The 27381-nt window shown below is 48.4% G+C and overlaps 1 protein-coding gene across 1 annotated transcript in view; it reads right to left on the reverse strand.

The window, feature by feature from the left end:
• Positions 1-27381, reverse strand: part of LOC126088134 (probable cytochrome P450 6a13) — a 208499-nt gene that overhangs the window by 137357 nt on the left and 43761 nt on the right. The window contains exon 2 of the mRNA XM_049906251.1: positions 7402-7600. Within this exon, the coding sequence (XP_049762208.1) occupies positions 7402-7597 (196 nt within the window). The 5' untranslated portion in view covers positions 7598-7600. The remainder of the gene's footprint in view (positions 1-7401; positions 7601-27381) is intronic.

Here is a 27381-nt window from a genome sequence, read left to right on the forward strand (position 1 = left end):
CCTTTTAAAATTTAATCCAAAATAGAATGAGTACGTTTACCACCATCACATAGTCTATATACCTACGTTAAGTAATTATTCAGAAGTTTTCCTGTAGAATTTATTTTTGTTGAGAATAATAACCCTCCAGATTCAAAACGTAAACTGTCACCTGTAGTCATTGGTACGATTTCAGGTAAAATCCCTCTTTCAGTGTTATTAACAAACCTCTTATTTTCATGCGAGCTCACACAGCCAGCCTCTTCGTTTGTATCTTTAATTTTCATTTGTCTGCAAGCGCTGCCAACGGTAGGTTACCCGTAGACGCGAAGTTTAACTGCACAAATAGTCACGGGTAATGATGTCAGCACTGCAGGAAGCAGCTGACGCTGCATTCCCCTCGCCCCTCACCAAACCAAACCCTCGTAAACCTATCGTTCCCAACAAACACCGTTCGATTCGTCGACAGGCAGTAGAGGGAGGACTGAAGTGAAGTGACGTAGCGCCGATGTAGCGGGTGAGGGAGAGGGGAAGAGAGTGAGTGAACTAGAAAAAAGTGTGGAGTGTGCTATCTGTGAAGAGTTTGAAAGTACCAGTTCATTGAAATTGGTTAGTTCACACTTCACTGGAGTGAAGCGTTCATTTGAACGACTCATTCACGAGCTCCCCATCACTAGCTCTAACGTTCTTACCCGTCGTGCAGGCGCTTGACGTTACGCCGGAACACTGAGAATGTACGTTTGGAGCATATTTTTATATGGTAGTGAGACATGGACTGTGGGAAATCCAGAACAGAAGAGAATTTAATCATTTAAGATGTGTTGCTACAGGCGAATGTCAAAAATTAGGTGGACTGGTAAGGTTTTCTGTAGAATCGGTGAGGAAAGGAATAGTTGGGAAACAGAATAAGAAGGAACAGGGTGACAGGACATCTGTTAAGATATCGGGGAATAACTTCCACGGTATTAGATGGAGATGCAGAGGGTAAAAGCTGTAGAAGGAGACAGATATGAGAATACATCCAGCATATAATTCAGGACGTAGGTTTCAATTGCTACTCTGAGATCAAAAGGTTCGCAGGGGAGAGGAACAATATACACTCCTGGAAATTGAAATAAGAACACCGTGAATTCATTGTCCCAGGAAGGGGAAACTTTATTGACACATTCCTGGGGTCAGATACATCACATGAACACACTGACAGAACCACAGGCACATAGACACAGGCAACAGAGCATGCACAATGTCGGCACTAGTACAGTGTATATCCACCTTTCGCAGCAATGCAGGCTGCTATTCTCCCATGGAGACGATCGTAGAGATGCTGGATGTAGTCCTGTGGAACGGCTTGCCATGCCATTTCCACCTGGCGCCTCAGTTGGACCAGCGTTCGTGCTGGACGTGCAGACCGCGTGAGACGACGCTTCATCCAGTCCCAAACATGCTCAATGGGGGACAGATCCGGAGATCTCGCTGGCCAGGGTAGTTGACTTACACCTTCTAGAGCACGTTGGGTGGCACGGGATACATGCGGATGTGCATTGTCCTGTTGGAACAGCAAGTTCCCTTGCCGGTCTAGGAATGGTAGAACGATGGGTTCGATGACGGTTTGGATGTACCGTGCACTATTCAGTGTCCCCTCGACGATCACCAGTGGCGTACGGCCAGTGTAGGAGATCGCTCCCCACACCATGATGCCGGGTGTTGGCCCTGTGTGCCTCGGTCGTATGCAGTCCTGATTGTGGCGCTCACCTGCACGGCGCCAAACACGCATACGACCATCATTGGCACCAAGGCAGAAGCGACTCTCATCGCTGAAGACGACACGTCTCCATTCGTCCCTCCATTCACGCCTGTCGCGACACCACTGGAGGCGGGCTGCACGATGTTGGGGCGTGAGCGGAAGACGGCCTAACGGTGTGCGGGACCGTAGCCCAGCTTCATGGAGACGGTTGCGAATGGTCCTCGCCGATACCCCAGGAGCAACAGTGTCCCTAATTTGCTGGGAAGTGGCGGTGCGGTCCCCTACGGCACTGCGTAGGATCCTACGGTCTTGGCGTGCATCCGTGCGTCGCTGCGGTCCGGTCCCAGGTTGACGGGCACGTGCACCTTCCGCCGACCACTGGCGACAACATCGATGTACTGTGGAGACCTCACGCCCCACGTGTTGAGCAATTCGGCGGTACGTCCACCCGGCCTCCCGCATGCCCACTATACGCCCTCGCTCAAAGTCCGTCAACTGCACATACGGTTCACGTCCACACTGTCGCGGCATGCTACCAGTGTTAAAGATAGCGATGGAGCTCCGTATGCCACGGCAAACTGGCTGACACTGACGGCGGCGGTGCACAAATGCTGCGCAGCTAGCGCCATTCGACGACCAACACCGCGGTTCCTGGTGTGTCCGCTGTGCCGTGCGTGTGATCATTGCTTGTACAGCCCTCTCGCAGTGTCCGGAGCAAGTATGGTGGGTCTGACACACCGGTGTCAATGTGTTCTTTTTTCCATTTCCAGGAGTGTATTAAAGGTGTTTGGAAGATGTTGTTAATTCTGCAGTTACAGAATCCTCTGGCGAGTAAAATTCTCCATATTTTTAAAACTTGTCACATAACATTTGGATGGTTAAGCCATACTTCGCCAGCTTGCGTCATCTCGTACATCCAATCGAAAGACAGTTTTCTACCATGGAACACGTGAAATTTGCATGTGCTTTAGCAGCGGAGTTTCTTTAATGTTTTCTGCGTGGGGTAGCCGCGCGGTCTTGGGCGTCTTGTCACGGTCCGCGCGGCTCACCCCGTCGGAGGTTCGTGTCCTCCCTTAGGCATGGGTGTATGCGTTGTCCTTAGCGTAAGTTAGTTTAAGTTAGATTAAGATTAGGGACCGATGACCTCACCAGTTTGGTCCCATAAGAACTTACTACAAATTTCCAATTTCTTTAATGTTTTAGCAAAAAAAAAAAAAAAAAAATGGTTCAAATGGCTCTGAGCGCTATGGGACTTAACATCTGAGGTCATCAATCCCTTAGACTTAGAACTACTTAAACCTAACTAACCTAATGACATCACACACATCTATGCCCGAGGCTGGATTCTAAACTCCGACCGTAGCGGTCGCGCGGTTCCAGACTGAAGAGCCTAGAATCGCTCGGCCACAGCGGCAGGCACGAGGATGTTCATTAAGGTGCCTACGTACGATGTTGTACCAACTTGGCGGGGCTCTGATCTGCTCCAAAATGAAGTCGGGCGCCACTTCTATCAAGTGGGTCAACAGTCACAGAGAAACCAAATCGAGGCATGTTATGCCGGTAACGGCAGATTCTGGAAAGGAGAAAGGACCAAAGACGGAGAAAACATTAAGTGACGGAGAATCATGTTCATTTGACAGAGGTGCGTGTTGGTTTTGCGTACGCCATACTCTCAAATTATGCTTATTTACTTTGTCTCTTAAATGAAATGTGGCTTTGTCAGAGAACACAAGTCTGCTTTGAAAACCATCCACTTCCGTCCTTGCGTGAAAAACAATGCATAATTGTTTCCGTTTTGGTTCGTCGACTGGTTTTAGGTCCTACAACTTTTGAGTTCCCTGAGCCTTGAACTGCAGGCGTATGGGCAACACACACCACACACCATACACCACACTGTTGACTGTTCTCTGCTGGTACGACATGTGAATTTTGCGGGGCTCCTTTTGTAGAGCGTACAAATGTTTTCCACCACTTCATTCTCAGCATATGGCTGTTCTGTGATTTTCTTTTTGCATATACATCCTTTCTTCTCGAACTACTTTGCCCATCTGGCAACGTTGTGACGGGGTGTTGTGCCACTTAACCATACCTGGTCGCAGAATTCACAATGAGGATTGTTGGTGATGTTTTTGCTTATTCGCCTGTTCTGTTGCAGATTCATAAACATCAATGGCGATTTTTCATTTTTCAATGTTTCCAACCTAAAGTGTGAGAGTTAACCTTTCAGTCTATAAATCTATTACTGAAACAAAGTCATTATTAAAGTCACGGCAAGACTATTCTTTTTGTCCCACACATTTTCAATGAGCCAGTTTTTGTCCCCAGGTACATTCCTGGGTACGTGGGAACATTTCCTCACATTTCGAAAAATTTTATTTTTCCAGAGTAATTATTGTAAGACTGCAGCCCACAAAACGTGATTGCCATCATTTAAAACAGAGTAAAGAAATAGACATAACAGAAAAATCCGCATCACCAAAAAATAATTAATGTAGAGTAATGAAATTTCGATAATACATTTGTCTAGGTAACATATTTAGCCAACTAACACTGTAACATAACAGATTAATGTATACACAAGGTAAGTCATTGCAAATGTGAAATGCTGGTACATTAATAACGTGTGTAACTGCCAGATTGTTGAATCCTGGCACGCAAACTGGGATGTACTGTGTTGTATAGCTGCCAGATATCAGTTTGTGGGGTGAAGCTCTGTGCGCCGGCCTCGCTACCCGAGCGGTTCTAGGCGCTACAGTCTGGAACCGCGCGACCGCTACGGTCGCAGGTTCATATCCTGCCTCGGGCATGGGTGTGTGTGATGTCATTAGGTTAGTTAGGTTTAAGTAGTTCTAAGTCTAGGGGACTGATGACCTCAGAGGTTAAGTCCCATAGTGCTCAGAGCCATTTTGAAGCTCTGTGCCTATTGCACTTTGTCGGTCAATAAGGTGACGGTTAATACTGGTTGTGGATGACACTGGTGTTGTGCTGCAATGATGTCCCGTATGTCGTCGATTGGAGATAGATCTTGTTCTGGCATCATCACAAGTGCCAGAACGAAGAGGAAGAACGGAAGACCAGAGAAGGTGGTGAGGCGACATGGGCCAATAACGCGCTGATCACGTCGTCACCACGATAGGAGAGGCGTCTAGCAGAGTGAATATAAGCGCCGTTCCTGCCAGCTTTGGATTTGGCTGAAGAGTGGTGGACTGTGCCGCTGCCACATATGGGACATCATTGGAGCACAACACCAGTGTCATCCACAACCAGCATTAACTGTCGCCTTATTGACTGACCAAGTGGAATAGGCATAGAGCTTCATCCCCTGTCCATATGGGCAGGGGAATGAAATGACAATAAAGAAAAAAGAAACCGCCTTGGCCGGACATTAGTGGACAGTATTAGCATGGCCTAGCAGAGAGTGCTACCATATCCACTGTTTGTTTGGACATTGTGTACAGGAAGAACATTATTGTTAGTATGTCGCCCATCGCTTAAGACACCATTGTACATTCCAAGTTAAGCATTGTCAATCTTCTTATTTGTAGAAAAAACTGCTAATGTTATTTGTTTGAATTGTTGTATAGCATTCCAAGACTGCAGCATCCCTTAGGCACCCTATACGAGACGAGTGGGCAGGACACCACAGATCTGGTGATCAAGCAGGTCAAGGCAACACGTTGACAATCTGTGCAGCATGTTGGGTTAGAACAGCGGTATGTGCACTAGCGTTATCCTGCTGGAAAACACCCCTGGAGCACTGTTCATGAATAGCAGCACAAGAGGTCGAATCACCAGACTGGTGTACAAATTTTTAGAGAGGGTGTGTGGTATAACCACGAGAGTGCTTCTGTTGTCATACAAAATCACACACCAGACCATAACTCCAGACAGCCTGGCTGCAGGCCCTCAATTGGCCGCCTCCTTACCAATACAAGGCCATCACTGGCACTGAGGTGGAACTAGCTTTCGTCAGAAACAAGAGACCTCCACCCTTCCCTCCATTGAGCTCTCGCTTGATACCAGTGATGTCGCAAATGGCGGTGGTTTGGAGTGAATGTAAGGGATGCTACAAGGCACCTGACTCGGAGCTGTCCTCGAAGTAACCCATTTGTAACAGTTCATTGTGTCACTGTGGTACCAACTGTTGCTCAAATTGCTGGTGCAGATGCAGTACACTGCACCAGAACTATACGCCAAAGACGATGGTCTTCCCTCTCGGTTGTGCCAAGTGGCCATCCGGAACCTGTTCTTGTTGCGACTGTACATTCTCGCGACCACCGCTGCCAACAATCATACACATTCCTGTCAAGTCTTTCTGCAGTATCGCAGAAGGAACATCAAGTAGCCCTATTACATGATCTCTTTCAAATGTAGCGAGATGATGATAATCTGCATCTACATTTATACTCCGCAAGCCACCCAACAGTGTGTAGCGGAGGGCACTTTACGTGCCACTGTCATTACCTCCCTTTCCTGTTCCAGGCGCGTATGGTTCACGGGAAGAACGACTGCCGGAAAGCCTCCGTGCGCGCTCGAATCTCTCTAATTTTACAGTCGTGATCTCCTCGGGAGGTATAATTAGGGGGAAGCAATATATTCGATACCTCATCCAGAAACGCACCCTCTCGAAACCTGGACAGCAAGCTACACCGCGATGCAGAGCGCCTCTCTTGCAGACTCTGCCACTTGAGTTTGCTAAACATCTCCGTAACGCTACCACGCTTACCAAATAACCCTGTGACGAATCGCGCCGCTCTTCTTTGGATCTTCTCTATCTCCTCCGTCAACCCGATCTGGTACAGATCGCACACTGATGAGCAATACTCAAGTATAGGTCGAACGAGTGTTTTGCAAGCCACCTCCTTTGTTGATGGACTACATTTTCTAAGGACTCTCCCAATGGATCTCAACCTGGTACCCGCTTTACCAACAATGAATGTTATATGATCATTCCACTTCAAATCGTTCCTCACGCATACTCCCAGATATTTTACAGAAGTAACTGCTACCAGTGTTTGTTCCGCTATCATATAATCATACAATAAAGGATCCTTCTTTCTATGTATTCGCAATACATTACATTTGTCTATGTTAAGGGTCAGTTGCCACTCCCTGCACCAAGTGCCTAATGTCGCCTTCATCACCTTAAAGGCCGGCCGGTGTGGCCGAGCGGTTCTAGGCGCTTCAGTCTGGAACCGCGCGACCGCTACGGTCGCAGGTTCGAATCCTGCCTCGGGCATGAATGTGTGTGATGTCCTTAGGATAATTAGGTTTAAGTAGTTCTAAGTTCTAGGGGACTGATGACCTCAGATATTGAGTCCCATAGTGCTCAGAGCCATTTGAGCCATCACCTTAAAGGCATTCTTTGACTAACATCAACTCACCATGTCCAGTATAGAAGGTAACTAACGGTCACGACGGCTACAGCGTGTACTTACAGGAAACCTGATTTGCATCCTCACAGTGGCACCACTAGCGCCACTCTCAGGCGACTGGCACGAAATTTGAACAGAAATCATTTTTCAGCTGTAGAAACATGCCTGCTTGCCCCTTCTTAGTGTTCTATTACAGGGCTGGCTAGAGACGAAAATTTGAAAGGTGTTTCGAGGTACAACAGTCTCCCCCACCCTTGAAGGTGACGACACGAGCAGGAACTGCCGTGAAGATATGTTACTCACCCAAGAAAAGGGACGCGATGTTGAGAGCGAGCGGCAGGAAGAACTCGAGCCTGACGCCGCCGCCGGGGGCTGCGCAGTCGCCGCCGACGCCGACGCCGACGCCGCCCCCGCCGCTGCTGCTCGGCACACCTCGGCTACGTTCGCCGGCGGCGGAGGTCCTCGGCTCGCTGGCCGTCGCTCCGGGCAGCCACTGCATTCCCTGCAGGCAGTGCGGCCGTCACCTCGTGACGCAACACACAGCTCTCCCACCTGGCTGCCTGCCGACCTCGGTGAAGCGCTGATTCAGTGTGGACACCTACAGCAGGTTACGTGGTTCGAATCTCAATGTCACTACTCATATTTATAACGCGTTAACTATGCTTCGAGATAGAGCGTTATTGGCGCACAGCTAATTTAGTAGTAAACTGTGGTTTAAATCGTACTGCTTTTTCTTCTGTTTTGCCAGTTCAGGGAGCTAATAATTAATCAAAAACGAGCTCTTGCTGGTGTAAGCTGTTGCATAACGTGCTGGCACAGCGTCAGTTTGACGCATACTGTGGGTATTCCAATTACCTTGTTATCACACACAATTACCATTACACACGCATTCCTGTCAGAGCTGTTCTCTGAGTTATAATAACCTACAGATAAATTTATTTACAGAGTGTCCGGGTTAAACATACACTGACATAAAGTGCAACAGCTTGAGACGTAATTGACATATTTATTGGCGGTTTGCTTCTACACGTATGGTAACTCAATAAGTCACCAGTGTTTGCTAGTGGCAGTTCGTGCCGCATGCCCATGTGCGTAACTGCCTCGTTCACGTAAACGTGCTTCAGTAGGCATGCGGACTCCACAGCAGAAGGTGGTGTGTGTGCTTTCTCTCGCACACGTGGTTTGGGATGCGACAAAGTGATGATGTTCCCATTTGCGTAAAAATCAAGTAATGGGACACGCGGCTTTGGGAAACGGAGTTTGCTCTCGATATCGGGCCACCACCCAAACCACGCAGTTCCGAAGCTACTGCTGAATTAATCCGTACGTCCTTCCTGCGAAGCCCTTGTAACTCAATCCGAGAAGTAAACACGCACGTACAGTTACCTGGTTCGACAGTACACGACGCCGTGCAGCTGTCACAAGTGTTACGCCTTCAATGCTGCAAAATACTTGAGAGAAGCGAAATGCAGTTCAGATGTCTGTCGCGCTACTACTGGTGCATGTACCGATACGTATTAGAAAAGAAAAAAAAACATTTTGATTTACCATATTTGTAGAAATATACCGTCCATAAATATCTCAATTACATGTCAAGTTATTACATTTTATATAATTATATGTTTAATCCTGACACCCTGTATTAGTTATGGCGTTATTAATAATTACATTGATGAACATAAACTAAGAATAACATTCATAAAGAAACATGTAGATTACAAAAAAGTTGTTAATTCAGCTATCGGTAGTGTTCAGTAAGTCTTCATATTATCCATCGTAGGCTCTTAGCGAACATGTCTGCACTATACGCTGGATTGTCCGCCTTTCTACTCCACAGTCGCACTTCGGAGATGTGTTCAGTTTCCATTTACTCCATGAGTCCGCACATCTGCCAAGATTAGTTCTAAATTTGATTTAGAATTACCCAGGATTTACTTTGGACGTCAAAGCCATTCTGTTTTACAGAGATACATTGCATTTCTGGATAGCAAACGCTGTTTTTTTTTTTTTTAGAGCGGAGTCGTGCAATACATATGCAATCAGACATCGGCTGAAAAGGAGGTTGTTGTTTGTTTTGAATTTTTTTAAATTTCTTTTTTCGTCGATGTTGTGGTGGAGGTATATGGCTTACGACTAGTAGCCGCTAGGTGGTGGCATTCTTAATCTCTTAATTGTACCGGAAATCATTGGCGTTGTGCGCTTCTGTTCGATGTGTGTTTATTTTGTGTTGGGGCTGTTAAGCCAGACATGGTGACAGTGTTCTGCTTCTAAATAAACTAGAGCTAAAGCATTTGTTCCTTACGTAGATGCTGAAGAGCCCCATGCAGTGCCACATAGCTTCTTCGTAACGTAATTTCTTGTACGGAGCTGCTTTTATTACGTGTTATTTTTAGCGTGACGTTCTGCCTAAAGTAACTCCTAGGTAAATGAAAATCGCTAATTTTCTTTTGTTCAACAGTATTAATTTATTGTGTTAACCGATTTTCAGCTCACGCGGCCATCATCAACTACTGACGCCAAAGAAATTACAATGTTTGTAAACGAAGTTGTAAAACAAGTTACACATGAAGAGTGAAGCACAGACGCACAGTAAATGATATCTTTGACAGTGTGATGGTAATGCAATGTACAAAGTATAAAGCTGAACAACACAAAGCTGTTATCCGTACCAAAGGTGCACATACTGGCTGTTAGGTGGGTGGTCATTATGTTCTGGCTCATTAGCGTATATGGGAAAATGAAAACCCTCACGCAATTGTTCCATTATATCACCAAGTGTAGTTCTCCATCAACATATGGACCAGTGTTGTTGGTGGTCAGTTAGTTGGACCCCACGCGCATGTAAACAGACTTATGGGGCAGGCATACAAAAACTTCTTGGAAAACACCGTAGCTCATGTTTTTGAAAGACACTCCGCTGATCACCGAGCGAGGTGGCGCAGTGGTTAGCACACTGGACTCGCATTCGGGAGGACGACGGTTCAATCCCGTCTCCGGCCATCCTGATTTAGGTTTTCCGTGATTTCCCTAAATCGTTTCAGGCAAATGCCGGGATGGTTCCTTTGAAAGGGCACGGCCGATTTCCTTTCCAATCCATCCCTCACCCGAGCTTGCGCTCCGTCTCTAATGACCTAGTTGTCGACGGGACGTTAAACACTAACCACCACCACCACTCCGCTGATCAATCGCAAACGAGCTATCTTTTGCATAATGGAACTCCAGCACATTTAAATTGTACAGCTTGCCAGTACTTGATTCTAATATTTCACGGTTGTGTGATAGGTAGAGGTCGCCCAAGTGCATGACCTTCACGCTTACTTGATTTGAACCCATATGATTTCTACTTAACTTTTGAGGGCATTTAAAATCATTGGTGCGTTCGTATCCAGTGCCTGCCATGCAATCTCTTCAGAATCGAACTGTGGCAGGTTGTGAGGAAATACGCCATACTCTTGGAATTTGGAATCGTGTTCAGAAGGCCATAAGACATCGATGTGAGGCCTGTGGACATTTTAAACACCTTCTTCAAAGGCAATCACGGGAATACTGACAACGGTAGATTGACTAATTACAAACGGTGCAGTTTATAAATACATTTGTGCAACCCAAAGTAAAACACATTGCGTCCGTTTACCCTATAGTACCCAAAACAGGAAAGCAGATCTTACCAGCCGATGCATTCGCCACGTTGTCGTCAAACAGCTTTAAAGTACGCTTCCAGACTGCTGCAACACCAACCACAGTCGGAGGAACTGGTCTATGAAATCCGTGGATTCATTTTCACATCGTGTACGTAAATCTCAGGTATCGCATCCTTAAATCGAAAGCAAATTCCATCACAAAAATTTTGATGCTTCAGTAGGAAACTACTGACATGATGTCCCCCGGTCCCTTCCTTTCAACCGTGCGGTTCTAGGCGCTTCAGGCCGGAACCGCGGGACTGCTACGGTCGCAGGTTCGAATCCTGCCTCGGGCATGGATGTGTGTGATGTCCTTAGGTTAGTTAGGTTTAAGTAGTTCTAAGTTCTAGAGGACTGATGACCTAAGATGTTAAGTCCCACAGTGCTCAGAGCCATTTGAACCTTCTCTTCAAATGCACATGCCAAGCTCAGATTCCGCTTTTCCATACATCAGACAATACGACACAGATGCTAGTTATAGTGGTGAGGACAACCTACGACTAGCTATGGAATTCTTGTACAGGAGGTTCTTCGAATTACCTGCCGTACATCCAAGACAAATCACCCATCCTAGAAAGAGCTAGATATGCGTGTGGTTCAATATAAATCAAACTTTTCGGCCATCAGCGTCATGTCGAAGCGATATGGCGATGTCAGTTACAACGTAGTGACGCGAGAGAAAGGATCTGGAATCGGAATGGCACCAGACCCATATTGCATGAAGTGCTCTTTGGAATACACTCTTGAGCACCGTTTCGTGTGCTCAGATGAAAACAAAACGTGCTCATGGGTCTGTAAAAGATTGACCTCCGTTTCTCGCACGGACACCTTCAGTAATTTCACGAGAAATTATATTACGACCGGATTGGCATTCTGTCTTTCTTTTTTGTTGTCTTCCTGAATAATCTGTTATCATTTTTCGTAGATGATGCCGTTTACTATTTTTCCCAGAGGATACCCGTTTCTTTTTGTTTCCTTAAAGAGTTGATTATGTTTGTTTACTATCATTTTTTCATGAAGAAGCTCATCTTCTACAAAGACGCAGTTTTCCTTTCCAGACGAATTACTTAAGCAGTTTGGGAGACATTTCAGGGCAAATTCCGAAAGAAAGATGTCGTTAGGAGCTACAAGTTTACACCGAGCATAACGAGAGGCTGAAGGACTGGTGGGAGGCAGTAAAAAAATCAGTAGTCTAATAGTTAAATCTAGGAAGGTCCGGGTTCAAACCGCGGTGTTGCACAGACTTTCAGCTCTCGCTACACATTCATTACATCGGATGTTCATGATACGTGAACAGAGTGAACTGATATCATTTCGTGTAATTGCAGCTTTCCTGACTTAATCCCCATCGATCCATTTATTTCATTTCAGTAAATTTAATTTACACTCCTGGAAATGGAAAAAAGAACACATTGACACCGGTGTGTCAGAACCACCATACTTCCTCCGGACACTGCGAGAGGGCTGTACAAGCAATGATCACACGCACGGCACAGCGGACACACCAGGAACCGCGGCGTTGGCCGTCGAATGGCGCTAGCTGCGCAGCATTTGTGCACCGCCGCCGTCAGTGTCAGCCAGTTTGCCGTGGCATACGGAGCTCCATCGCAGTCTTTAACACTGGTAGCATGCCGCGACAGCGTGGACGTGAACCGTATGTGCAGTTGACGGACTTTGAGCGAGGGCGTATAGTGGGCATGCGGGAGGCCGGGTGGACGTACCGCCGAATTGCTCAACACGTGGGGCGTGAGGTCTCCACAGTACATCGATGTTGTCGCCAGTGGTCGGCGGAAGGTGCACGTGCCCGTCGACCTGGGACCGGACCGCAGCGACGCACGGATGCACGCCAAGACCGTAGGATCCTACGCAGTGCCGCAGGGGACCGCACCGCCACTTCCCAGCAAATTAGGGACACTGTTGCTCCTGGGGTATCGGCGAGGACCATTCGCAACCGTCTCCATGAAGCTGGGCTACGGTCCCGCACACCGTTAGGCCGTCTTCCGCTCACGCCCCAACATCGTGCAGCCCGCCTCCAGTGGTGTCGCGACAGGGACGAATGGAGACGTGTCGTCTTCAGCGATGAGAGTCGCTTCTGCCTTCGTGCCAATGATGGTCGTATGCGTGTTTGGCGCCGTGCAGGTGAGCGCCACAATCAGGACTGCATACGACCGAGGCACACAGGGCCAACACCCGGCATCATGGTGTGGGGAGCGATCTCCTACACTGGCCGTACACCACTGGTGATCGTCGAGGGGACACTGAATAGTGCACGGTACATCCAAACCGTCATCGAACCCATCGTTCTACCATTCCTAGACCGGCAAGGGAACTTGCTGTTCCAACAGGACAATGCACGTCCGCATGTATCCCGTGCCACCCAACGTGCTCTAGAAGGTGTAAGTCAACTACCCTGGCCAGCAAGATCTCCGGATCTGTCCCCCATTGAGCATGTTTGGGACTGGATGAAGCGTCGTCTCACGCGGTCTGCACGTCCAGCACGAACGCTGGTCCAACTGAGGCGCCAGGTGGAAATGGCATGGCAAGCCGTTCCACAGGACTACATCCAGCTTCTCTACAATCGTCTCCATGGGAGGATAGCAGCCTGCATTGCTGCGAAAGGTGGATATACACTGTACTAGTGCCGACATTGTGCATGCTCTGTTGCCTGTGTCTATGTGCCTGTGGTTCTGTCAGTGTGATCATGTGATGTATCTGACCCCAGGAATGTGTCAATAAAGTTTCCCCTTCCTGGGACAATGAATTCACGGTGTTCTTATTTCAATTTCCAGGAGTGTATATCATATGTGAAAATTGCGAGGCTCACTGATTTGGTACTTACGTGTTAAACTAGAGATCACAGAGAAAGCATGCTTTCGAGGCGATATTCATTAATAAAATATTTTCGGGTTTCAAGCCGCATCAAGTGGTTAATTGCTCACCAGCTTTAGACAGAGATCTTCTCTTCCACTGGCAGGTGGGTGACGGTTGTGTGTATGCCGCGCCGTCACCAGTGACGTCACTGGAGCTGAGTCCCGCACCATATATAATAATGATTTGATGGAGCGACTGGTGTGCCTGCTTCAGCTCCCCACTCACATGTTCCCCGGCCGTATTCAGCTGCCGTTACTCGACGTTCTTGTTCGCCGTAAACCCACTGGCTGTCTCGGTCACCGCCTTTATCGCTAGCCCACCCACAAGAGATCGACACAGTCTTCAGCCCAGCAAAGATCCGGCAACTAATGAAAGCTGTGAAAGACTACATAGGCCTCAGAACACCTGGAATGTACATCTACATCTACATCCATACTCCGCAAGCCACCTGACGGTGTGTGGCGGAGGGTACCATGAGTACCTCTATCGGTTCTCCCTTCTATTCCAGTCTCGTATTGTTCGTGGAAAGAAGGATTGTCGGTATGCCTCTGTGTGGGCTCTAATCTCTCTGATTTTATCCTCATGATCTCTTCGCGAGATATACGTAGGAGGGAGCAATATACTCCTTGACTCCTCGAAACTTCACCAAAAGCCCGTACCGAGCTACTGACCGTCTCTCCTGCAGGGTCTTCCACTGGAGTTTATCTATCTCCGTAATGCTTTCGCGATTACTAAATGATCCTGTAACGAAGCGCGCTGCTCTCCTTTGGATCTTCTCTATCTCTTCTACCAACTCTATCTGGTACGGATCCCACACTGCTGAGCAGTATTCAAGCAGTGGGCGAACAAGTGTACTGCAACCTACTTCTTTTGTTTTCGGATTGCATTTCCTTAGGATTCTTCCAATGAATCCCAGTCTGGCATCTGCTTTACCGACGATCAACTTTATATGATCATTCCATTTGAAATCAATCCTAATGCGTACTCCCAGATAATTTATAGAATTAACTGCTTCCAGTTGCTGACCTGCTACATTGTAGCTAAATGATAAGGGATCTTTCTTTCTATGTATTCGCAGCACATTGCACTTGTCTACATTGAGATTCAATAGCCCTTCCCTGCACCACGGAATGAACAAAATAGCGTACGGGTGTGGGCGATTCTATGTTTGTCACACTGTCCGCACTATTGAACAGCGCCGCATAGAACGTGAAGGGTGTTTCCGCCTCACAATCCCCATAAATCAGCTGTAGCGGAGCACGCACTGTAAAACGGACACCGAATTGCGTTCGACGATAATTCTATTACTAAACGGATCATGGTTTCTGGAATCGCGTAATAAACGAAGCAATAGACATCAAAATATCGGACAACACCGATAAAGACGGTGGAGTGCAGCTGAGTACGGTCTGGGATGCTGTGATTGGGAAACGGAAGCGGGCGCGGCAGTCGCGCAGCCAAAACTTCGCCATATATGGTGCAGGACTGAGCACGAGTGACGTCACTGGCGACGGCAGCGGCATCCGCTCGACAGTCAAGCACTTGACAATGGCAAAGGAGATCTCTGCCGAAAGCTCGTGGGCACTTAACCACTCGACAGGGCTCGCTTCAAATGGTTCAAATGGCTCTGAGCACTATGGGACTAGGTCTAAGGTCATCAGTCCCCCAGAACTTAGAACTCCTTAAACCTAACTAACCTAAGGACATCACACACATCCATGCCCGAGGCAGGATTCGAACCTGCGACCGTAGCAGTTGCGCCTAGAACCGCTCGGTCACAGCGGCCGGCAGGGCTTGGAACCCGACAATAATTTATTGATTACAAATCTGAAGCCCTGATGTTCAGTCCTCTGTCGTTATTAGTGCTTTTTGTCTGCAACTTATCACCTGTCTCCCCTCTAACAATGATTTCTTAATCTGATCAAAGCAAAGCTGCATAATGTTTCGAAGTGCACGTTCAATTGGAGATCTCCCATATGTCTTGCTGAGTAAGTCAGTTCAAAGGTAAGTGGAAAGCAAGGGCACACCATCTCAACTAGTACCTTTCCGAGCAGGTCAAACTAACCTTCTAATTGAGGACAGTTGTACCTCAAGTTAATCATTCAACTCAAGGACAGTCTCACCTCCCGTCGACAGCGAGGTCGTGAGGTACAGAGCACTAGCTCATCTGGACAAGAAAGAGGCAACGAACCGACTATGACCTAAGTTTAAGAAACCATTCCGGCAGTCGCTTAGAATATTTAAAGATACCGCAGCACGCCTAAATTGCGTTGCCCAACTTAGGCTGTGTATTCTGCACCTTCTGAATACGTGTCCGTTGTCAGCTAATGGTCCACATCATTCAACAGACAAATTCTGAGCGAAGACTGCAAATGGAAGTCAGAATTTGTAAATGAATCATTCAGAGATACCATGATCGACAAACAGTCCTCTTCACTCCCCGTATTAGGCTATTCTTCGCTTTTTCGTAGCTCTCATCTTCTCCTTTGCTGGCAGTAGATCTTTTCTTAATTTATTAGGCTTATTAGTAGCTTTTCTGAATCCATTTTCTGCATGTGTTCATTCCGTCTTCTTCTATAGTTTCTGTCTATTTCTTGTACTATCTGCCTCAAGTTCTTTTTAATGTTTTCATTTCTGATATTCGCTGTTACATCTTTTGAGAGAACTTAAAAATTTTCTTTTAAACTTGGAATATCCCTTTATTTCTTATTTCTTCATATGTTTATTTATTGGTATTGCTTATTTTCCACCAATATCTGTCACAACTGTCACGATTCATGTAGTATTTTAACTGCTAATTTAACATGTTTCTTTGTTTTTTGATATCTTACCTCTGATGACATTATTTAATGATTTATTAAAGCTTGTGAGTGTCTTGTTGTGTTTCCTACTTGAAAGACTTCTCAGTGATTGAAGGCTGTCTGTTTATTATTCTACAGGTGCTATTGTTTTATTGTTTTCAGTCTGATGTTAACATTATTGCCATACAATTTGTTCGAAGCATCAATGAAACTGAGTATATGAAAGTTCCTGGCAGATTAAAACTGTGTGCCGGACCGAGACTCGAACTCGGGACCTTCGCCTTCGCTCTACCGACTGAGCTACCCAAGCACGACTCACGCCGCGTCCTCACAGCTTTACTTCTGCCAGTACCTCGTCTCCTACCTTCCAAACTTTACAGAAGCTCTCCTGCAAACCTTGCAGAACTAGGACTCCTGAAAGAAAGGATATTGTGCAGACATGGTTTAGCCACAGCCTGGGGGATGTTTCTAGAATGAAATTTTCACTCTACAGCGGAGGGTGCGCTGATACGAAACTTCCTGGCAGATTAAAACTGTGTGCCGGACTGAGACTGCCAGAAGTTTCATATCAGCGCACTCTACGCTGCAGAGTGAAAATCTCTTTCTGGAAACATCCCCCAGGCTGCGGCTAAGCCGTGTCTCCGCAATATCCTTTCTTTCAGGAATGCTAGTTCTACAAGCTTCGTAGGAGAGCTGTGAAGTCTGGAAGGTAGGAGATGAGATACTGGCAGAAGTGGAGACAGGGCGTGAGTCGTGCTTGGGTAGCTCAGACGATGAGCCGCCTTTCGGCACGGTAGCGGCACGGACGCTTCGCTTACGCCCTCGCCCCGCAGCTCGCTCGCGCAGTGGTTTATGTGATTCTGCCGTCTTAGCGCGCTATATTTCCTTCAATAGAGAATGGGTTATGTCCACAGAAAATCGACACTGAAGATTAGCTTTGCACCTAAATATGCCCGACGAAAAGCACTGGAAATCGAACAGTTTATCAGAGATTAAGTCAAGATTTATTGCAACGATCTTGTTGGCATCCACCTGTCTATAATGAGCAGTGTGGTACACGTGAAATTGGCTAACGAAGACGTATGTGACAAAATTCTAAATGCAACTGGAAGTGGCCTTAAGTTCCGTCACTCTGATGGACACATCGGTGACGTAACTGTGGATCACGCGGGACTTGGACTGAGGACGATACGTGTATTTGAACTCCCATTCGAGGTGCCTTCAGAGGTAGTGGTATCTGCATTCCGCCCATATGCTTAGGTGATTAGTCATAGAGCTGAAAAGTGGGATCAGTTCACTACAAACCCGATTCTCAATGGAGGACGACAGATCCGCATAGAGCTCACCAAACATGTACCGTCCTACTTATATATTGGTGGCTGCTGTGCAATTATTATTTATGATGGCCAGCCGAAAACATGCTCGGGATGTAGCCAAGAAGGACACCTCCGTTCCAGCAGTCTGCAACGCAGAATCACTCAGTTACCGCCTGGGGACGTGCCGCCCACGACCGCTCCGACGACGCTACGGCTGACGTTTGTCGAAGTTCTCCATAACGAGCCTCGACCGCAACCACCACTGGCTCCTACTACTGCCACATCGTCGTCTCCGACAATGCTGTTGCGGAAGGACCGGAGTCTTTGCCTCCTCCTCCCGACATGTGCATTGGTGAGCAATCTAGGACAGAGGACGGTCCTTGATTCCATGGTTGTGCCAACCGATTCTTTTGTGCCCAGCCATCCGGATCCCCAGGCGTCTTCGGACACTGAATATCACGTGCGCAAGCAACGGTCGCCGAAGAGACGTCGGCGGATCGCCCCGTCTGTCACCTGCAGGACGCAGACTCGAGACGATGAGGATCACACCTATCAAGATGTCGCCCCGATGGACCATTCCGCGATGGAAACAGCAGTCTCAACCCCGTCGGAGGTACAACCATCTTTGCATGCACCAGACGCTGTACCTGTGGACGTTGAACAGCAGCTGAGCCAGCACCACTCTTCCACCGCCGACGTGACACCGCCTTCAGACTCCACAGGTACTCCACTGGACACACACCATCCACACACCTTTGCGTGGTCTGACGATGCAGACAACGAAACACCCACCGTTGAGACAGCAGCCAATGCTGCTGCTCCAACCCACGACTGCTAATCGACAGGGTTGCTGGATGGGGATGTGCGGCCTACTGGGACAACATTCCTGTTCGCTGCTGATCTTCGTGCCTCCGTGAGCATCCAAGTAGTCCCAATTCCACGACAAGCTTACAGGATTGGCTCCATCAATGTAAAAACCACTGGCACCCCTGTCAAACTACGATTTCTCCGTGAAATGTTGAGGACGTCTGACTTCGATGTTGCCCTTTTGCGGGAAGTTCTCCTGGCGACGTTTCCTAATATCTATGGCTATGTTTCCTACCTCACGCCGTGTGCAGACGGAGGCAGTGGGACAGCTATTCTTTGAAAGGAAGGCATTGAGGTAGACGACGTGATTTACCTACCATCGGCTAGGGGCCTTGCTGTGACTTTCCACAGTGCCTGAGTCATCAATGTTTACGCTCCCTCGGGCACGGCCAAGCGACGGGAACGGTCGCGATTCTATTCGGAACAGGTCGCTCCTTTGTTTGTAGGCCGCTACGAGCATGTTATTCTTGGCGGCAACTTCACTTGTGTGTTATTCCAGAAGGACCAACATCCCCGTTTCACCGCATTCCAGGAATTCAAGCTGCTCTTGCATGAACTGAACCTCACCGATACTTGGGACGCCGTGCATGGTGATCGGCCTGGATATACGTACGTCACCAGCCATTCAGCAAGTCGTCTTTTTAGTACTTTCCGCCGCGGAAGTCGAACACGCGGCGGAACAAATGGACGTGGTCAGCCCATAGAGGGCTCCGCCTCTGCGGCGGCTATTCCGCGCAGCGGCTCTCGCGCAGCGAGGGTGCCACCGCTAAGCCACGTGCAGACAGCGGCCAATAGCCGCTCCCTCCGGTTTCGTATATAGGGACCCGCTCTGCCCTAGTCCAGTCCCACCTCCTCCTGTTCCTCCAACATCTCCGCATCCTTTACATTGTTCGCAGGCTTGATCCCCCCCACCCTCTGGTTTCCTCCTTCCTCTCCACCCCCCGCCCGTTGCCGCGCCTCTATCGCTGTATCCCTCCCTCTCTCCACCTCCACACCCTCCATCTCCTTCATCAGGGCAATTTCCAACGCCTCCCCCTCCCGGATGACGAACTTCGCCGTGACATCTACCCTTCCTTCCAACTATAACCTGGCCTTGTTCCCCCCCCCCCTCCCCAGGGCCCCCTTTCCTCTTTCCTCCTTCTCCCAGAGCGGATTTCCCTCCGCCCCCCCTCCCCTGAGACCCTGCACCCCATACTTGCCTCTCTCCTTCCCACCCTACCTGGCCCTCTCCCATGCGCCCCCTGCTCACCTCCCCCATCCCTGCCACTCCCTCCCTTCCCCAGGTCTCCCTCATCTCCTAGCGCCTGGCAGATCCTCTGTATTGCTCATCATCAGTGTGCCACATCAGTGTTGTGTTTAGTGCTGTTACTCGTGTGCGTCAAGAGATGTGATTTTAATTGTGTCCTGCCTTGAGGTTCGCCGTCAGTGTTACGTTATGTGCTATGCCATCCGTCGCTACTTTTATGCTCCAGTCATACTGTGCCTTGTGTTCTTTTAACCGTCGCAGTGTGTGGCTTTTTATATGTGCTACTTTTAAACAGTTATTTGTTATCTCCATTTTACAGTCACCCCGTTTTGTTTTTTTTTTTTGTCTTCCATGTTGTTCCCCCTTTTATATATATATGTTCACCTTATTCTCTCCTTTGCTGTTTTTCAATGTCTTCTATTGTTTTGTTCTGTCTTTCGGCTGAAGAGCAGCGCCTATGCTGCTGCCAGCCCGCCCCGATGGGGAATTGAAACACAATAAAGGAAAAAAAAAAGAAAACCTAGTCCAGCCAGTGCCATCCTTCTCTTCCGACGACCTTCTCCTTCACCTCACTCATCTCCTTTCCGAACAGCTCAATTCCCGTCGCTCCGCAATCTTCCTCTCCCTTGACCTCGAACGCGCTTATGACCGCGTATGGCATTCCGGTCTCCTCTTCAAGCTCCAAACCTTCGCCCTTCCCATTAACTACGTCCGTCTGCTCGGTTCCTTTCTCTCCCGCCGTCCTTCCTATGTCACCATCCATAACACGGATTCCTACACCTTTTTCCCCTCCGCCGGTGTGCCCCAAGGCTCCGTCCTCTCCCCCCTTCTGTACCTTTTGTACACGGCGGACATGCCGCCGCCGTCACCCCCCGTCCACCTTCTCCAGTTTGCCGATGACACTGCCTTCCTTGCCCTTGCCCCCACCCTGCAACGCTCCCAACACCTTCTCCAATCCCATCTTGACCGGTTCACCGCATGGTGCAACGAGTGGTTGCTCAAGGTCAATCCTTCCAAAACCCAGGCGATCATTGTAGGCAAAACCACCCCTTCCTTCCGCCTCCTTGATTTCTATCTCACCGTCTATGGCCGTCCTATCGCCCTCACTCCCACCCTTAAGTACCTTGGCGTCACCCTCGACCGTCGCCTCTCCTGGACTCCCCATCTCCGGACAATCCGAGCCAAGGCACGTTCCCGCCTCCGTCTCCTCAAGCTCCTTTCCGGCCGTACATGGGGTATGGACCCCTCCACCATCCTCCACACCTATAAATCCCTCATCCACCCTATCCTTTGTTACGCCCATCGAGCCTGGATCTCCGCCCCCCCCCCTACCTTTTAGAAATCCCTCCAAATCCTTGAACGCCACACTCTCCGCCTTGCCTATCGCATCCGTCTCCCCTCCCCCACGCAGATCCTGTATGATCTCATCCCCTTCCCCCACCTCCTCCTTTTCCTTGAAAGGATACGGATCCTGTACACCTCCCGTAAACTTGATCCTCCTCACCCACTCGTGTCCCCGATCCTCTCCCATCCCCGCCCGCTGCCGCGCCTGTATTCCCACGTCCCACCCGGTCTCCATCTCTCCACCCTCCTTACCCTCTCCCAAGGTGGCTTCCGCCAGCTCCCCCTCCCTGATGATGTCCTCCGCCCCTCCATCTACCCCTCCTATCAACTTTGACCTTCCCCCCCCACCTCCTGTGTCCTTTCCTTTAGGCACCCTCCCTCCCTCCCTCCCCTTCCCTTCCCTTCTCTTTCCTCTCCCCCCTTCCTCCTCCCCTCTTGCCCTGGGCTTCGCCTCCCTCCCTCCCCCTCTCTCCTCCGCCCATGGCATCTCCTCTCTCCCCTCTCCCATTCCCCTCCTCCTCCTCCTCCCCCTCCTCCACTCTTGGCACGTCCCCAGACTCGTACACGCTCAGTGGACTTTCGCGCGCCGGAGATCATCGCCATCTGTGTGTCGTGTGTGTGCCTCGATTTGTGTTTAGTGTTCTGTCACCGTCACGCATCAACTGTTCACGTGTGCCGTCGCCGTCATCCGTGTTCTGTGCGCCGTGTCACCAAGTGTTTCCTGTTTTTTCGAGTCCAGCGTGAACGGCTTCATGTTTATTGTTTTTTAAATCTCCTTTTTTTGACCGCCGTTTTTACTGTAGTGTCTGTATCACCTATATGTCTTATTATTGTTCCACTTAAGGCTGAAGAGCAGCGTACTATGCTGCTGACAGCCCGCCTGTATCAGGTGATGAAAATTACAATAAAGCAAAAAAAAAAAAGTCCAGCCAGTCTGGTACTCGCTCTGGATTTCGTTTCTATCTCGGCGGTACTGCGTTCTGGTCGTTGCTCGTTGTTGACATTTGCCTGGCTCTGGTTCCGAGTGGATTTACGTTTGGTGTTGTGGTTTCCACAAGCCTCCGTTGTTTATCTCTTCCTTGTTGTGTCGCTCATACTCGGTTGTTGTCAGTTGTCGTTGGTCGGTCGTCCGACTCGTCCTGTGTTCAGCCGGTGGTGCGTGCTCCACCCCGGCGGCTTCCCCGCCTGGCGGCTCCGATCCGCAGCCCAAGGCGTTCCCGCTGTTGGTTGTGGTTACCACAGTCTTGACCGTGTCTACGTTTCCCAAGGAATCGTAACTGCTACGCTTGAAGCTGAGTTACGGCCTACCGCCTCTTCCGACCATATCGCCTACATTTGCACTGTTTCGCTCCAGGGGCAGAAGGTGTGGCGCGGTCGAGGCCTGAATGTCGCCCATCTCAAGGATCCGGAATGCAGGCAGGTCGTAGAAACGACGTGGAACAACTGCGTGAGACGCCTTCCAGCGTATCCCTCAAGACTCCGGTGGTGGCTCGACTGCACCGAGCCTGCTTTACGACGTTCGATGATGAATTACGGTCGCGACAAAATGCTGTGGCGATGACATACCACGGAATACTATTTCACATTTATCCGGGAACTCTCAAACCATGCCCCCTTTGAAACTTCCTGGCAGATTAAAACTGTGTGCCCGACCGAGACTCGAACTCGGGACCTTTGCCTTTCGCGGGCAAGTGCTCTACCAACTGAGCTACCCAAGCACGACTCACGCCCCGTCCTCACAACTTTAATACCGTCAGTACCTCGCCTCCTACCTTCCAAACTTCAACAAGCTGTGAGGACGGGGCGTGAGTCGTGCTCGGGTTGCTCAGATGGTAGAGCACTTGCCCGCGAAAGGCAAAGGTCCAGAGTTCGAGTCTCGGTCCGGCACACAGTTTTAATCTGCCAGGAAGTTTCATATCAGCACACACTCCGCTGTAGAGTGAAAATTTCATTCATGCCCCCCTCTGTTCAACGACAGGGTGAAATTCAACGTATTAAGGCGAACATAATTTCTCCTATGCGTCACCGTCTTGAAGGCATAACCGTACGCGTAAGATGTCACGATTGTGTACTAGGAGAGCCCCGGTCCATGCATCATATTATCCGAGAGAAGCAGCAGTATCGGAGAAAGCTTGTCAACGCTCTCGACATGCCAGATGGCCGTCGATTGAAGTCCCAGAATGACATCGTGAAAGCCTTTGTGGATCACTACAACCAGTTGTATGCAGCACAGGACCAGACCATAGCGGTAACGACTCATGTCCTCCGTTCCTTGACGGGTACCCTGCCTGGATGAGGCTGCTGCGGAGATTCTCACAGCGACAATTACGGCTGATTACGTCGTCGATGCTCTTCATATGGTGCGGCGAATAAAGCCCCAGGTCCACATGCGTTCCCGCTGGAGTTTTACCGCACATTCCATCACATCATGGGTTCACGCTCGACTGCGACGTATGAAGGACGAACCCTGATTTCCTCTCGCGCCCGAATTCGTAGAAGGCTTGCTTATCCCGGTCCCCCAAGCCATCGGTAGGTCGGGGAGTTGGGCATTATCGGCCGTTGACCATGTTACATTGTGACTTCAAGATTTTTACCCGGATTCTTTCCGCTCGCCTTTGGCGCGTCATTCCTCAAGTCATCTCTTTGGATCAAACGTGCTTTGGTGGTGACAGTAACATTCAGACGGCACTCGGCGATTACCGTGACGTCATAGCACTGGCCACGGCCTGCCGCCGTCGCTGTGCCTTAGTGAAAGTGGACTTCGACCACGCCTTTGATAGAGTGAGTCATACTTTTCTAGGTAACGTACGCAGACGGATGGCCTCTCCCCACAGGTTTATACACATCGTCTTGCGGCTGCTCCGTGGTGCCACGTCGCGAGTGCTGGTCAATGGCCGTGTGGCGGGCCCTATTAATGTCATGTGGTCGGTCCGTCAAGGATGTCCGCTGTTGATCTTTTCGCCATAGCCCTTGAGCCACTGTTACATGGTTTGAGGAGCCGGCTCACAGGAATAACAATGAGGGAGAATGCTTTCATCTGCCGCGCTTATGCTGACGACGCGGTGTTCTTGGTTCTATCGGAGGATGAAGTGCGAGAGGCACTGGCGTGGATCAACCAGTACGGGACTGCTGCGGGCAGCCGTGTGAACCTGACGAAATCTAGTGCTATGTCCGTCGGTAGAGGTCTTCCAGCAGAGAGAGTGGACAAACTCAAATGTTTGGGGATGACCTTCACGCGTGATATACAGCGCACGATCTCATTTAACTATAAACGCCTGCTTCAAGCTATCCGCACGTACGTTCGTGGCAACCTCCTGAGAGCATTGGACTTATTACAAAGGGTGGATTTTGTTAACACTCGGCTAGTCTCGCGACTACCCACTTGGCACAGATTTTACCGATGCCAAAAGGCAATGGCACACAGACTTCAGGCGACTTTCGACTACTTTGTAAGTGCGGCTCTTTTATCTTCAAAGTCCGCTACGACACGCAGACACTTCGTCCTCGAGATGGCGGCCTCGGCCTTGTCAACGTCCAAGCGAGAGCAGCTGCCCCTTATGTAAGAACGATGGTTAAATCGTGGACCCGCCGCCGAACCGGATTATCGCGAAACCTGATTGACGAACTGGCCCCTCGCTCTCGATTGGCCCCTGTTGCAGAAGCCCATATTTCTTCCTCGTTCTCACGTATCGGGACCTTTCTTATCGAATACAGTTATGTCCATGCCGACTTGCCTAGTACCAGAAACTCTACTGCACGTGACGTTTACTGCCTAATGACGATAAATCATACTCGGAATGTTGTGGGAAAGCCGACATCCTACGATCGCATGGCCCGTGGTTTGGCGTTCTGTGCAACATATCCTCCTCGACATAAGCGCTCGTGCGACCTGGTATCTGATCGTTAATGGAAAGTACACGACACAACTTCGTCTACGTGCCATAAAAATGACAGATTCGCCGCTGTGTTCTCGTTGTCACACGCTTGATGCGGACGAACATCGACTGCTGTTTGGATCTTCTGCAGAGGTGTGGCAGCTGATTCAGAAGATGCTTGCCTTTCTTCTACGTACGGCTCCCCATGCCATTAAACCAAAATCTCTTCTGTTCCCAGATGAGACGTACTTCCCATGTACGAAGACCAATGCTGTGATCTGGATAAAAGGCCTCTCGAACTCTTATTTGTTCTGTGAAGGTGATAAGAGTGTTCTTGATTTTTAGACGTTCCTGCAAGATCGCTTTACTTTTCTCGTGCACCATCCGCGATACCGTCAGTACTGTGCCAACTTTTTGGGTAGTGCCTTCTTCGATACCCCCTGCAGGTGGCCCAGGTATGAGAAGGTGATTTCAGTGATGTTGTGTAATACCAGGACTCGATCCAATATATCGGCAGATGCAATATTCTTCGTGAAGACGTGCCTGGAACATGCCTGACTGCCTTGGGATTCAGAGTGCGTCTACCCACAAGTTGGCGGGACGCGGATGCCATTTTGTCCGTTATGCCAGGAGGGCGTTTTCTTTAATTTCTGTAATTCCCTTTGTATTTTGTTCGTTATTGATGGTAATTACACACAATTGTTTTTCGTCTGTGTGATCTCAACAAATATACAAAAAAATGAAATAAATAAATTAGTATGCTACATGATCAGACAAAAATAAAAAAATAAAAAAAAATGGTAGAGCACTTGCCCCCGAAAGGCAAAGGTCCCGAGTTAGAGTCACAGTTCGGCACACAGTTTTAACCTGCCAGGAAGTTTCATACCAGCGCACATCCCGCTGCAGAGTGAAACTCATTCTGCTCAGTATATATTAGCATTATCAACAATATAACTCAAGAATTTGCTTTTTTTCAGTAACTACCCGACAGAATACAAGTAGTGAGCCATGAGGAAATTCTTCAGTTAAGACTAGAAAATGTGAGTATTACTGCTAAGATGTTTTGATCATTCTGGTAGCTTATTGAAAATAGATACAGCAGAATACTGTGCACCTTTCTTCATAAAGATTCAGGGATGTGTGGCCAAATGCAGATTGGGTTTCTGCCTAGTAACTGAGTGAAAGCTGCAAAATTTTGGGAATAAGCTCACCAATGTCAGAATTTCAGACTCCTGATCAACAATTCACGACTTACATCACATGTCACCCAAACTGCCAACTTCTGAACAAAAAATACCGTACGCTTCGTGAGTGGGAAGAGTTACCACTTGATATAATGCCATATTTCATAAGCGAATGAAAATAAGCAAAGCAGACCAATGTTCGTCTTGGACTACCACAGCTCCTCTGGTAAATACAGCAGGATTCGGTTTTTGAACAAGATCTTGAACATGGGATTTCCATGACAGCTTACCACATCTCTCAAAACGTAGCAATTTGAATAGTTTAGTCTCACTAATCGTATGCCCATTATGTGTAATAAGAATCTCAGCTATAGATGAATTGTGTTAGAAACTGTAAAAACTGAGCCGTGCTATGATTTAGCATTAGTTCATTTTCTACAAGTCATGAATTTGTGCTTTGAAACTGCACTATTTGATACATTACTTATGTTGCACTCAAGACCCTTCACTACCAATCTAGTGCTACCAGCAAACAGATATATTTTAGAATCACCTGACTTATTAGAAAGCATATCATGTGACCCCTGGGGCAATTCCTCACTTAACCATGCCCCAGTCAGACGCCACCTCATAATCGTTCTCATTACTGTGGAGAATGATTTTTCGATGTTTGTTCTTAGAGTATTCTGTTATCCCATAATGATCGTGCTTCTGCGGGAATATTTTGTGACCAACAAAATTAGTTAAATGAAAGAAGACACCTAGTGTTCGCGAATTCTTGTTTAATCTGTCCAGTGGTTCAAAGAGAAAAGAGAATACAATTTTTTTTTCAGTTGTTGACCTACCTCTAAAACCAAACTATACATTTACTCTGTCACCCTCAGATACATATTCTTTTCAAATACCAATTGAATGGAAAAAGGTCTGAAATTTCTAGTTTACTCCTTTCTCCCTTTTTTATAAAGCAGTGTAACTTCTGAGTACCTTAGCAGTTCAGGAAACTGCCTATTCCCAAAGGAAAAATTAGAAATGTGGATAAATACAGGACTAATATGTGCAGCACAGTGCTTTAATATGCTGCTAGATTACTCCATCTCAT

This window comes from Schistocerca cancellata, chromosome 6 (assembly GCF_023864275.1).
Source record: "Schistocerca cancellata isolate TAMUIC-IGC-003103 chromosome 6, iqSchCanc2.1, whole genome shotgun sequence".
NCBI lineage: Eukaryota > Metazoa > Arthropoda > Insecta > Orthoptera > Acrididae > Schistocerca > Schistocerca cancellata.